Source organism: Ceratina calcarata, unplaced genomic scaffold (genome assembly GCF_001652005.2).
Source record: "Ceratina calcarata isolate Rehan_Ccalc_2016 unplaced genomic scaffold, ASM165200v1 scaffold551.2, whole genome shotgun sequence".
NCBI lineage: Eukaryota > Metazoa > Arthropoda > Insecta > Hymenoptera > Apidae > Ceratina > Ceratina calcarata.
This window is the reverse complement of record NW_017176693.1, coordinates 1,179,695-1,192,401: the sequence shown is the minus strand read 5'-3', so window position 1 is coordinate 1,192,401 and position 12,707 is coordinate 1,179,695. Positions and strand designations below refer to the sequence as shown.

The 12,707-nt window shown below is 40.5% G+C and overlaps 3 protein-coding genes across 6 annotated transcripts; 1 reads left to right on the top strand and 2 right to left on the bottom strand.

The window, feature by feature from the left end:
• Nucleotides 1-6: 6 nt before the first annotated feature.
• On the bottom strand, nt 7-1,593 carry LOC108628922 (uncharacterized). Its single transcript, XM_018031155.1, has 5 exons — nt 1,524-1,593; nt 890-1,291; nt 604-808; nt 318-533; nt 7-256 (listed from the first exon to the last, which is right to left on the bottom strand). The coding sequence occupies exons 1-5, from the start codon at nt 1,591-1,593 to the stop codon at nt 7-9; spliced, it is 1,143 nt and encodes a 380-aa protein (XP_017886644.1).
• Nucleotides 1,594-1,803: 210 nt separating this feature from the next.
• LOC108629006 (vesicle-fusing ATPase 1) lies at nt 1,804-6,359 on the top strand. Its single transcript, XM_018031328.2, has 10 exons — nt 1,804-1,930; nt 2,160-2,248; nt 2,492-2,716; nt 2,800-3,427; nt 3,492-3,716; nt 3,798-4,097; nt 4,170-4,460; nt 4,547-4,731; nt 4,810-4,968; nt 5,040-6,359. The coding sequence occupies exons 1-10, from the start codon at nt 1,832-1,834 to the stop codon at nt 5,155-5,157; spliced, it is 2,319 nt and encodes a 772-aa protein (XP_017886817.1). The 5' UTR covers nt 1,804-1,831; the 3' UTR covers nt 5,158-6,359.
• On the bottom strand, nt 6,356-12,144 carry Lkb1 (Lkb1/serine/threonine kinase 11). 4 transcript variants are annotated; one of them, XR_001916820.2, is made up of 7 exons: nt 11,626-12,143; nt 10,909-11,029; nt 10,295-10,480; nt 10,068-10,204; nt 9,648-9,991; nt 9,131-9,259; nt 8,687-8,778 (listed from the first exon to the last, which is right to left on the bottom strand). XR_001916820.2 is itself a non-coding variant. In XM_018031329.2 (6 exons), the coding sequence occupies exons 1-6, from the start codon at nt 11,967-11,969 to the stop codon at nt 8,615-8,617; spliced, it is 1,296 nt and encodes a 431-aa protein (XP_017886818.1). In that variant the 5' UTR covers nt 11,970-12,141; the 3' UTR covers nt 6,356-8,614. The 4 variants fall into 4 exon arrangements, 3 of the variants coding, with proteins under 3 accessions (XP_017886818.1, XP_026672744.1, XP_026672743.1); XM_018031329.2 differs by lacking the exon at nt 9,131-9,259 and having other exon boundaries at nt 6,356-8,778; nt 11,626-12,141; XM_026816943.1 differs by lacking the exon at nt 9,131-9,259 and having other exon boundaries at nt 6,356-8,778; nt 10,909-10,976; nt 11,777-12,141.
• Nucleotides 12,145-12,707: the final 563 nt, after the last annotated feature.

Below are 12,707 nucleotides of genomic sequence, written 5' to 3'. Positions count from 1 at the left end.
GCGTGGCTATTTCTTCCTTCCTTTCTTTACGACAGACGCTGGTGCCGGTAATGGAACTTTCAACGTTACGATCTTCTTGTCATCTTTGTTCGGTAGAGCACCAATGATTCTGGCGAGATCCGTGAGCTTCTTCAACCCCGTCCGATGCGTGAATATCGTCGCGAACGATTCCAAGTTCAGGGTGAAATTACAAATGATCAGAGCTAGAATTATACAATGGATCACTCCCTTGTCCTTCACACTGTTTGGTCGGAGCCTGTGAACGTAAGTTATCGAATCAGAGAAATATCTTTTCCATACATTCGTTTTTAACGTACCGTCCGTGATTACTCTGGACGCTGTACGTATCTATTATGTGCGCGTTCACTTCGTTCGACGCTGTACAGACGTCGATATGCTTTTTCTTAGCATCTTTAATCGGCATGTTCAACCATGTAGCGATTGCTTGGACGTAAAGCAACAGCGCGGTCTTTCTAACTTTGTCTGGGTCCGACTTCAAGTATTTGAACGTCGTACGGAAGAATTTCGATTTCCTGAAAGATCGATAGACGTGTATTGAGGGAGTATCAAAATGAAATCGGAGCCATTAAAGAGCAAACATACCCTTCTAAACTGGTCGAATCGTTGTCTAACATTTCTGTAACTGTATCGTACAAGGTCTTTAGCTTGTTCTCTGGAACAATATCGTGCACATTGTATACGTCGTTTACATTGGCCGCTTCCCTATTGCAATCTGGTAACGCTGAATTCGTAATGAATTCGTTGTCCGGTATCTGTATCGATAACTCCATTCTGTCAATCTCGACGTCTGTAAGAATAGATTTTTATCTCACGATCAGACTTGTTGAGATTTTCCAGCTTTTGAACATTGATAAAAATAGATCTTTACTAGATACTGTTTGCTCCAGCTGTTCCTTAACACTGTCGACGTTAAATTTTAATCTTTCATACTGTTCCGTCCTTCTCTTTACTCTCTTCGAGCCAAACTGTTTATTCAACATAGCGATCTTGTCGTCATCGGCAGCTTTATTGTCGTCCACTGCCGGTTTGTCTAACACCGGAGCGACCTGCCACCGTTCGACCTGAACGAGTCTCACTTTCCCTGTTCTTCTATTGTGAAGCACTAACATAGTGCGCATCAGGTCTTCGCTCGTGTCCGGTTTGTAACCTCTGTAAACGATCTGTCCATTCGAGAGAGCGAGCATCGTTTTGTTTTTCTTCTGATCGAAATACAAACCGCATGACATCTTCTTCGCAGCCTCATCTTTGAGCTCTCCGTTTTGAAAGTTCACTGGAAAACAATTGTTAAACGGTTTATACAGTGCACAGTGTCACGTGTACGAGATGCATCTTCGATCATACAATAGCGACGAAATTATCGAAGGGAATGACTGTTGCGAATAATTGATCCAAACGGGCGATCATACCAGGATTGTTAATAAAAATATCAATAGTTTTAATTGAAAGATCTTCGAATCGGGTTAAGTACCGAGTAATCAGCTTTATGAAAATGTAACGATTACCAATTATCGGCTGAACCTTGGATGGTTCTACGATCACGTCTTCGATAATCGCGTCAAGTCGATGTTCCATTTTTCTTTGAAATTATATATATATTCTTCTTTTTTCTTGTTCGTAATGTTTGAAATTTTTAAACGCTTGCTGATCAGCGGAGCGTACGGAGCTCTCTCACGAGTTTCATCAAGTCTCAATACTGCTCAACGCACGGCGTTGTCATCGAATTTGTCGACGACGCGCCTGAGAAAACGTTCTACGTTTGCGTGCCCTATGCCGCTGTCTATAGAAGTTATGTCAATCGTGCAATTCGTGCATGTCCTCCTGCATTGCAGCTGATTGCAGCAGGTCCATATTGGTGCTGCGTGGGAGTCCGTCTGTGCAAGGGATTTTATCAAAAAAAATGTCAGCAATGGTGAGTTTTCGACGAGAGAACTGCCCTGACATGTTATCCTTTGCCTCTCGCATTCAGTCCCGACAAATGTATCGTGCGTTCGATTGAAAACTCACTTATGAATAATTCGTACCATCCCCTCCTTGACTTGAGTTTCGTCAATACTTGTAATTGTGAAAACGACATTTACTTTCAACGAAGAAAATCCAATGTGTACTCGAAATTGAAAGATTGATTTTGGTTTTCACAGCGGATGAAAGCGGTGAGGTGTCCTACTGACGAACTCAGTATTTCGAATTGTGCTATAATCAGTGAGGATGACTTTCCGGATGATGTCAGGTAGAGATTTTATCTTCTGATTAATTCATTGATCTCATGCGCGTAATAAGATTTAGAGCTTAGACCAGAAGTATATCTACGTGTAGAATGTATATAGCGCGTTTGAACTTGCAACTAATTGAATTGCTATGCAACTTACAACCTGTACTTAGATACATCTGTACTAAAAATTGAACGGATGTGAATGAAACATTTCGGCGTTACAGAATTTTCATAGATTGTGAAGAGTCGAATGTTTTTCAGGCATATCGAGGTAACCACCGCGCCGAATCAACATTTTGTATTTACCGTAAGAAGGCATCATGATATACCGAGGGGAACCGTGGGATTCAGTTTACCACAGAGGAAGTGGGCCACCCTGTCTCTTAATCAAGACATCGAAGTTCGACCATATCATTTCAATCCTACCTCGAGCACAGAATGCTTGTGCACCATCGTTCTGGAAGCAGATTTCTTGCAGAAGAAATCGTACGCGAAACGATGCCATTATACTACGACGTTGTTTATTTCAGCACTACTCTCGATGGATACTGCGATGCTGTCTGTTTTAGGACTACTCTGGAGCCATACAACACCGACGAGATGGCCAAGGATTTCCTATTGCAGTTTTCTGGACAGGCATTCACCGTGAGTCAGCAGCTGGTGTTTCAGTTCAAGGACAAGAAGATGCTCGGCCTCGTGGTCAAGAGTCTGGAAGCTGCCGACCTGTCCGCTATAAGTTCTGGACAGAACACGGTGCCTAAGAAGACGCAGATGGGACGCTGCCTGGGCGACACCGTGATACAGTTCGAGAAGGCAGACAACTCGAGCTTGAATCTCGTCGGCAAAGCGAAAGGGAAAGTGGTTCGGCAGTCGATCATAAATCCGGACTGGGACTTCCAGAAAATGGGAATCGGCGGATTGGACAAGGAGTTCAGTGCCATATTCCGAAGAGCGTTCGCGTCGCGAGTCTTTCCACCAGAGGTTGTCATTCAATTGGGTTGCAAGCACGTGAAAGGAATTTTACTTTACGGGCCACCGGGTACCGGTAAGACGTTAATGGCGCGACAGATAGGGACCATGTTGAACGCTAGGGAGCCGAAAATCGTCAATGGGCCTCAGATCTTGGACAAATACGTCGGTGAGAGCGAGGCCAACATCAGGCGATTGTTCGCCGATGCCGAAGAGGAGGAGAAAAGGGTATGACGAGGTGTCTCACGGTATCTTTGGGAAATGACCTCGATTGACGTACGTCGATTTTCAGCTTGGACCAAATAGCGGCTTACATATAATTATTTTCGACGAGATCGACGCGATTTGCAAGTCTCGAGGTAGCGTTGCTGGAAACACGGGAGTTCACGACACTGTCGTGAATCAGTTGCTCGCAAAGATCGACGGCGTAGAGCAATTGAACAATATTCTTGTCATCGGTATGACCAATAGGAGAGATATGATCGACGAGGCACTGTTACGACCCGGTAGATTGGAGGTAGTACCACTTTTTATAAACGTTTTAGACAGAAATAGTGTCGAGAGATCATCATTCGGACGAACTTCTATGCGTTCGTAGGTGCAAATGGAAATCAGTTTGCCAGACGAACACGGCCGATTGCAAATTCTTAACATTCACACGTCCAGAATGAGAGATTACAAAAAGATAGCACCCGACGTTGATCTGAACGAATTAGCTGGGTTGACTAAAAATTTCAGTGGCGCCGAATTAGAGGGTTTGGTGCGAGCCGCGCAAAGTACTGCCATGAACAGATTGATCAAAGCTTCTAGTAAAGTGGAAGTGGATCCTGCCGCGATGGAGAAACTCATGGTGTCCAGGACTGATTTCATTCACGCTTTGGAAAATGACGTTAAGCCCGTGAGTAACGTTACAGGGAAGCTTGAAACAAGCTGACACATTTCGCTCACGTCAAGCTGACTTTTCTTGCAGGCGTTCGGTACGAGCGCAGAAATATTGGATCAACTTCTCATTCGTGGGATTATTAACTGGGGAAAACCGGTGGCGGAAATTCTGTCCGATGGGAATCTGTACATTCAAGAGGCTCGCGCTACCGAAGGTTCTGGCCTGGTCTCCGTTTTGGTAGAAGGACCGCCGAACAGCGGGAAGACGGCGCTTGCTGCTCAAATAGCCAAGAACTCCGATTTCCCGTTCGTCAAAGTGTGCACACCGGAAGACATGGTCGGTTACACGGAATCTGCCAAGTGTCTTTTGATCCGGAAGGTAGACAACTAAAATCACTGTGCCGCGTAAAGATAGAACGGGAAGAGATAGGATCATTCGTATCCTTATCGTTCGTGTTCTTTCAGGTATTTGACGATGCGTATCGTTCGCAGCTTAGCTGCATCTTGGTCGACAATATTGAACGCTTGTTAGATTACGGTCCCATCGGGCCCCGATACTCTAATCTGACCCTACAAGCGTTACTAGTTCTACTGAAGAAACAGCCACCGCGCGGTCGAAAATTGTTAATTCTCTGTACCACCAGTCGCAGGTAGAGTATATTGAGATACGAGAGACTCTTGGAGTCGCAAAGATGATGATCTTTCATCGATCAACGTTCGTTCTGTAGGCAAGTTTTGGACGACATGGAAATGTTGTCAGCATTTAGTACGATTCTTCACGTACCTAATCTGTCGACCTCTGATCATCTTTTGAGCGTCCTAGAAGAAGTGGAACTGTTCTCCAAAAAAGAATTGGCATCTTTACACTCGAAGCTACAAGGAAAACGGTACGTCGTTCTATTACTACGCTGATCGAATGTTCGAATGTTACGAGCATAATTTGTACGTTCTTTTGCAGAGTATTTATCGGTATCAAAAAGTTGCTGTGTCTGATCGACATGGCGCGGCAAGTGGAACCAAGATACAGGGTGCCGAAATTCCTGTCGAAATTAGAAGAGGAAGGTGGTCTAGAGTAATAAGCGTTCATTCTGTAAGTATTTATCTGTAGAAGTGAATTAGACGTCGTTCGCGGAGTAGATTTGCATTTAAATATAAATTAATTAAAAAGAAGAAGAGACGCGATCGTCGTGACAAAGTACGGAAGAGTCGTTGTAGGGACACTTATGCATTTCAATAGTTTACGGATGTTCGTACGTCCTACTTAGAAGTCGCATTTCCTGCTTAGTTTCTTCGAAATAATTCATCATTTAGAACTCTCTGCCGACATTTAGCGTGATGCAGACCCGTGATGGGTCTGATGATGATGATGATGATGATGATGATTTACAAGTTTTCGAATTTAAAAAGAGAAATCGCATTGAGAATGTACAGCCCAAATGTAAAAAGGAGAGCCTGAAAGGGGGAGGACTTTTTTTGTTAGATAAGAATAGATACGATCCAGTTTCTCGGGAAAGCGCATGAAAGAATACTTCCACTTTAACTTATTTTGTTACGTTATACAGTAAAACGTCATTTATATGTCATATCTTCAACAGTAGTTATTTATTTATTAGTGAACTCACGCGTCAATGCGTTTATTGTAATGTGTCCTTTGTACGTAACGTACACTCGCGATCTGTATAATTGAGTAGCGTACACGGTGTACTTATTATGATCGTTCGAAGTTCACTCTGTGATTCTTGTTATAAATGTATGTACGTATTCTGTTATCGATGTTAGTTTATTGTGCGTTAGTAACTCGTAACTTAGACGTGAAACCATTCCAAGACAGAAAGATCCTATAATATATACTTACGTGCAAACATTTATTTTGTCGTACTAATCGAGGAGTAGAATGTTTTATTTAATTTTTATTGAAAGCGGGCGAGCAATTATTTTCATTTTACACAAATCGATATGTAAATCTGTAATTATCCTAGGCAAGTGATTTATTCTAGGTTTTAGTTTGTAGGTACCCATTGAAACGTTGAGTAATCTTCGTTCGACCCGATATGTATATACATATACAGTTCAAATCGTTTCACGACGAGGAAACATGTATACACATGCGTATACCAATAATCAATTCCCGTTGTTAGGCTTGGAAAGATCCTGTAATATGAAATATGTCCGCGTGTTTTGCAAAAACTCTGTACGTGTTAACATACCGCAATAACCGATTCACGAACATGTACGTAATATGTGTATAAAAGTTAAATAAAATCGACTTAAACAGAAAGTTCGTAGCTTCTTTTATACAGACAGGTATTTGGATACAATGTTTTACAACAATTTTAATCTCTCATAGAATCTTCGTCCGAGTGTGCGTGTGCAGCGCACGTTCTATTTATTAAAATTTTATTCAACTTCGATTAACAAATGTAACATCGCATTAACCACTACAGCGGTATTAAAAATTATATTTAACGATTAATATCAGTAAATTATCTCCTAAAAATTATTTTAAGTATTTCGAGTTTTAAACGATGGTACGATGGTTGAACAACTTCAAGATCGTTGTATCTGTTTCAGCAGTTTACCTTGCTTGCGAATTATGTGTACTTATGCGATTAACAAATTTACAAGTGATCATTGTGCGCGCGGAATAGATCGGATTAATGGTTTATAAAAAATAGTACGCGCGTACCCTTGCTTTCGAATCTACTATCAGTTTTGTCGATCGTGTCCTGCGAAGCAACAAGGTAAGATTTTAATCATCAGATTAATTTAACGTAAACTCTTCTGCCATTCAATCCTCACCGTTTCTCTCCATTCTTCGCGCAACTAAACACATGGAATCATAGTTCCCTGTGTATTCATAATATGTACAATCAGAAAAGATATATAACTATTCCTTGTGTGTGTGTGTATTTGTGTGTGTATGTGCTCTCAGTACTTGGCAGTATTCAGGCACCTTAATTCCATTAAGGAAAGAACAATTCATATTTATAGTATGTATACACTTTCTATCAGCTTCATTTTACACGATATCCATATTATAACATCTCATCTTCGTGTCGACCGTTCGTCGCTCAGAAGAAATAAGCACATTGCATATACTATTATTATACCGATGCTCGTTCGCTCTTTGAAGAACAACTTCTCATCCTTCCGTAATAAAAACTTGTATTAATATTTCTTCCGTGAAATAAACAATTCTGTCGTGGAAGCGTATTACAGATGCATCTCTGCCACCGGGACTGGTCGCGTATCAACCAGCAAATTTACAATTCGTACTCGAGATATTGTACGTACGCACATGGGTAATATGCGTTCCTGTACAAGGATGATTTTATCACACTCCATCGACGATACACCTCGTTAAAGCGCGAATCTGTGGCTGCTTGGTACGAAAATGAAAACTTTCAAAGCCGACGTAGAAACGAATGATGTCGTATTTCAGCCTTAGTGATAATCAAGTACGATTTGACAGTATCTATTGTAAGTGTACGTGAAACGATCCTCCAACCCTGCCCCGCGATCTTTTCGTGTCGTAGCCGGAGTCGATGTCCGCATTAAGTGACGATACAAGCGTTACGTTTAAGTTTACAAGTCGTTTCACAATGGACGATACTATAATATGTACATGTTCGCAGTCTACAAACACAGATTGTTGTTTTTCCTTTTTTTAAATAACAATTACTTATAAAACGTTCTATCGAAGGAGAGGTATCAATCGAGGAAAACGAGTTTTATGACACGCGTTCGATATTAATCAGCACCACGCAATCCTTACCACGTTCGAATAATCTGTGTTTTAGTCCTCCGTTGTAACATCGACTAATAACGAGTTCTTTTCATTTTTATTTTACACCTCGTTTTATTGATGCGTTGCGCATAAGTATTTAACAAACGAATATTTCCTGCTTTCTACCGAGGCTGACGAAAAGTTGGACAAACGCTTCTTTCCATCTATTGTAACAACGACGTCGAACAATATTGATAAAAGATACGTTTTTCTTAGTGCAATTTCGTTTGGATGTCAATTCTGTTTAATCGACGATTAGAAAAGTAACGTTGAAGGCGACCTGACAATTCTCTGTACTACCATTTTGATTTTCTCGTCACCTGAATTGAAACGCAAAAGAAAAGAGAAGAGTTATAGAAAAAAGAATGTTGAACGACGCATACCCTTAGTAATTGTAACTTCATCGTATGGCACATGAAAGAAAATCACTTTATTTCGATATCGAGTCATCAACTTCATAATTAATAGATCATGGAGAATTATCTACTATGACTATTTAATATTAATATCACAAATGTTTACGTTTAATGTTATTTTTCATCTTTTTTCCGGTTTTCAATTTTTCATTCGAAATTTTATACTCAATTCGAGCCGCGCGTAGCTAGTCTACCCTAACACCGTTTCAGCGTTTATTCATCAATTTTTCAGTCGTCTCCACCACAGAGAAACTTCACATCCGACGTGTTCAGTCAGGATGGTATGTAATAAAAAAATAAGCGTGTGTCTGCGCGTGACAATAAGTCAAATCACGATGGCTTACAGGAGGGGAATTTCTTAACGTTAATACACGAAATCGGTTTGCGCCATCTCCGTTTGCTCTGCTGCGAATTTGGTTTACTGTTGTGACTATTCCAAGTAGCTTTTTGGTCTTCACTGATTCTATCTTCCACTTCTTGAAGCCGTTTCTCTTCTGAATGAAAAGAAAACCAATCACGTTTAATATCCGTCTACATCCTACGTCCACGCCAGGGTTATTTTTACGCCGATGCAAATGTGAGTTAACATCCATGGTGCAAATCGTGCAAAATTCACAGAACGAAAGATTCGTTTTAATACTACCATGACACACACACACACACACACACACACACACAGTTTCAAGGTATGCGTAATAACACATTGCGAAAGCTAACTTGCAGCAATCGAGTGAGATCGTCAAGTTAAGACGTTTAGGTCGTATTAATTCATTTGTAATCGTTCGATGTTAGAAAGTGAATAGGGGGCAAAATATGGGAGGGTGTACACTATAAAGAGAGTAGTACCCTTTCCTTTCAGCTCGCAACATCATAGGTAGACTTTATAAGCGTGACTTTGTTACAGAATGGTGCATGTCTTTGAAAGGAATACTAGTAGTCGATTTGAAAAAGATTGTTCGTTATTCCGTTTAGAATCTGAAAAGCAAAAGCTGTATTTTATTCAAGTGTCCATGTGCCTTCCATTGAAAATTTTTACGTGTACAAGCCAGTTTTAAATCTTCCGTCACAATAAGCAAAGTCAGGTGTTATGCTGACTTTTAATCACGACCTCTGTCGTCGAAAGCTATTCGACGTAGGTATGTAACAGTGTTAATATTCATTTCATCGAAGACGCGTCCGAGGTACGACGAACTCGGGGCCATAAGTATCGATATAATATGTTTTTAATGCTCTCATGCTCGTCTTACCTTTGTCGTGTTTGTCAGTGAACAGAGATAAATATCGAATACCATAGCAACAGAAATCGAAGCCGTGATAACTAACACACAGTAGGATGCAAAAGGGAACGTGAACGAGCGCGTACCGTTCAGCTGATGTTCCGTGTAATAGGTAGGATTGTCGTCACCTCCGTAATGATATTCCATCAGGTACGGTAGTACGGTCATACTGTGCCAATTGTGTCCTTTGAGGGGAGGTATAGGCACTTCTTCTTGCGTTCTAGGATATCTACATACGGTCCACGGATGTCTCTTAACTTGTTGCAATGTGAACCGTTCATCCGCATTCTTTTGTAACATTCCTTGTATGAGAGATCTCAGCGATTCCTCCACCTCTTCGGGTATCGTGTATTCGCCTTTCCCAATGTTCTCATACAATTTATAAATATTATCACCTTGGAAAGGGTATTGACCCGTGGTTATATTGTACCTAAAACGAATAGACGAACACTCGGGTCAATGGCGGAGATTATGTAATCGCGAGAAAAGTGTGAAAGTCTACTTACAATGTAACTCCGCTGCTCCATATATCTACTTTGAAACCAGAAAATGTTTCACAGCCGTTTGCAATTTCGGGAGGCTGAAACGCCGGCGAGCCTTGCCCCATCTTACACGTATCGTCTTGGGTAAACATATCTAATGCCTGGAAGATAAAAGATTGTGTAAGCCGGTTGTAGACGTATTTACCCAAGAGACAGACGGCTATATAGATTCGAACGAGCGAACGAAATACCTCCGCGACTCCGAAATCGCTGATCTTTAAGGTACCGTCTAAAGCTAACAACAAATTCCCTGGTTTTATATCTTTGTGTACTATCCCTTTACTGTAGAGGTATTCTAAACCGTCCAACAACTGACAGAAATAGTCATGTGCTTGCCAGATCGGAAGCTTCTTGAGAGGCGTGCTTCCCAACATATCCTGGAAAGAAACAAGTCTCATGAGTAGAGATCTAATCGATTCGAATCGCATGCAAGCGTTCGCATAAAACACCAGTTCCTTTTTAAATTCATAAAAGTACGACGGTAGACGCTAGATCGCAAACAACTACTGGACAAGACAAAGTATTACTTTATTTCATATGCTGTTTTACAGTTTAGAGAGTAACGTGTTTGAAATTGTCATTCTTTTCCCGTTCTCTTATCGAATCGCTCTGTTAGTTATTAATGTACTAGCAAAAGGGATTTGTTATGAACGTTTAGAAAATCGTTAGGAACACTTATAAATCTCGAATTAATTCTATCGGTAGTTCATCTGAAACTTGAAACACGAGTCAAATATCAATTTATAAAAGTACTTGTGCGTAACACAGATTCTAAAATAAACCATAGAAGGCTTTGGAACTTTACCTGTAATCCACATACACAAAATTCCATAACTAGGTACATCTTCTCCTTTTCATCATTATATAAAACATCTACAAGGTTAATTACATTCTTATGTTTTAATATCCTTAATAGTCTTATCTCCCTGTTAACGAATGCGAACAAATAGTATTTAGAATTCTAGAAAGTAATCTATCGCTTAAAAACAAAAAAAATATATTACTTTTCATCGTGTATCAGTGTGGTCATTTTTAGAAAGCAGGAACGACGTTACGTTAATTGCAATGAGTCGCGCAGCACACGGTGTCCCGTGTAAAAAGTAAATTACGCTTACGCTTACACGTTTGAATTTTTAACATTGTCATACGTGTGTGATCAATGAGATATACGTACGATGTGTACGCGTTCGAATGAAATAAAAGTTAATCGAATACAGAGTCTCTAGAACAGAACTTCTCGCGACACTAGTCGCGTAAAATTTATCATACCGTTCGCGCGAAATTTATCATACCGATCTCTACGTTATTTATGCTCATTGCGTGCAGGTGCGGTATGAAAGCAAACGTTCGTCTTTCCGTTTAAATAACAGAGAATAGACCGTCTGGGATCGTGGCCAGAGAACTTGACAGGTCGTGTACGCTGTCGTCAGCGAATAGGTGGGTAATAGTATGTGTCTTTTGGTGGATTTCACTTAACGTCTAGGTAAAGCAAAATAGGAATATTAAAATTAATTTGTCGTACCGTTGAACATTAAGCTCTCCATTTGGGATTCTACGAAGTTTCTTCCTTTTTAAGATTTTCACGGCTCTTCGACAAAGTGTCTCTGAGTCCAGCACTTCTTTCACCTTTCCGTAACTACCTTCACCAAGAACATCACCCATAACATATTTACCGATAAATTTGCATTTCTTCTTTTTCTCTTCGTATATAATCTGATCTGAATCCACCCTATGGAAGAACATGTTGATCTCGTCCAAATCATAGTTCGGATCATCGTTGATCCACGTGACTGGCTCGATATCCCGAAATATTTCATTGTTAATTTCTTCTTCGCCCAGGTCACATATCGAGATCCTATTGTCCATCTTTCACAATGCTAATATCGGATTTAATTTAATCGAAAACCACACGCAACTTAAACCTAAAACACGACCGGCACCACCATTGTTGTGAATTACAGCTGTGCCCTGTGCCTACATGTACTACGCGATGCCAGACAGATGCCACTGCGGCTTTCTGATAATGTAGATAGTAGAGAGAGAGAACACGCTGAGAACAGTGAGAACGCGATCGTCGCACCAGTTCCGGAACACGCATGTATACCGGCTATATAGACTGGCGCTTTGATTTCAAAGTCGACCGCGACGTTCATTTATTTCCTTCGCATTTCTCGTCTACTGTATATACGCATATAAATATGCACACTTCTATTTTATCTTTAAACGATTAAAAGATATTTCGAGACGCAGAGAAGAGCCAGTTGAAAGATGTCAGATGTATTTATTTCATTTCATCGTAGGCTGTTATAAATAAATGTTGCACACACGCAACGTTTAAGTAATAATGTTGTTTAGTTCATTTCAGTCTACTAGTATTTGTAAAACGCAAGCGTTTTATGAAAGTGTTGTAGTTTTATAATATTAGGATATTTTACGAAGGAATCGAGGTCAGGTACCGCCGAGTTACAATATATTTTTCTAATATCGATAGCATGCCGATTCGATCTCGGTATCAATAATTTCATAAACAGTATTCACACGTTCCATTTAAAAAGAGGAATCTTATTCGGAATGCTCGTCGCTCGTTACAACGTCGTATTCCTT

What these genes read in the sequence shown, in the direction of transcription:
- LOC108628922 (XM_018031155.1), bottom strand. Translation starts at nt 1,593, where the DNA reads ATGGAACATCGACTTGACGCGATTATCGAAGACGTGATCGTAGAACCA. An exon ending in GATTCGACCAGTTTAGAAGG is followed by an intron (nt 534 to 603) that starts GTATGTTTGCTC and finishes TCGATCTTTCAG; the next exon opens with GAAATCGAAATTCTTCCGTA. An exon ending in GTCCAGAGTAATCACGGACG is followed by an intron (nt 257 to 317) that starts GTACGTTAAAAA and finishes TTACGTTCACAG; the next exon opens with GCTCCGACCAAACAGTGTGA.
- LOC108629006 (XM_018031328.2), top strand. Translation starts at nt 1,832, where the DNA reads ATGTCCTCCTGCATTGCAGCTGATTGCAGCAGGTCCATATTGGTGCTG. An exon ending in TGGAAAATGACGTTAAGCCC is followed by an intron (nt 4,098 to 4,169) that starts GTGAGTAACGTT and finishes CTTTTCTTGCAG; the next exon opens with GCGTTCGGTACGAGCGCAGA. An exon ending in AGTGTCTTTTGATCCGGAAG is followed by an intron (nt 4,461 to 4,546) that starts GTAGACAACTAA and finishes GTGTTCTTTCAG; the next exon opens with GTATTTGACGATGCGTATCG.
- Lkb1 (XM_018031329.2), bottom strand. Translation starts at nt 11,969, where the DNA reads ATGGACAATAGGATCTCGATATGTGACCTGGGCGAAGAAGAAATTAAC. An exon ending in GCGATTTCGGAGTCGCGGAG is followed by an intron (nt 10,205 to 10,294) that starts GTATTTCGTTCG and finishes TTTATCTTCCAG; the next exon opens with GCATTAGATATGTTTACCCA. An exon ending in CACGGAACATCAGCTGAACG is followed by an intron (nt 8,779 to 9,647) that starts GTACGCGCTCGT and finishes CTTTTCATTCAG; the next exon opens with AAGAGAAACGGCTTCAAGAA.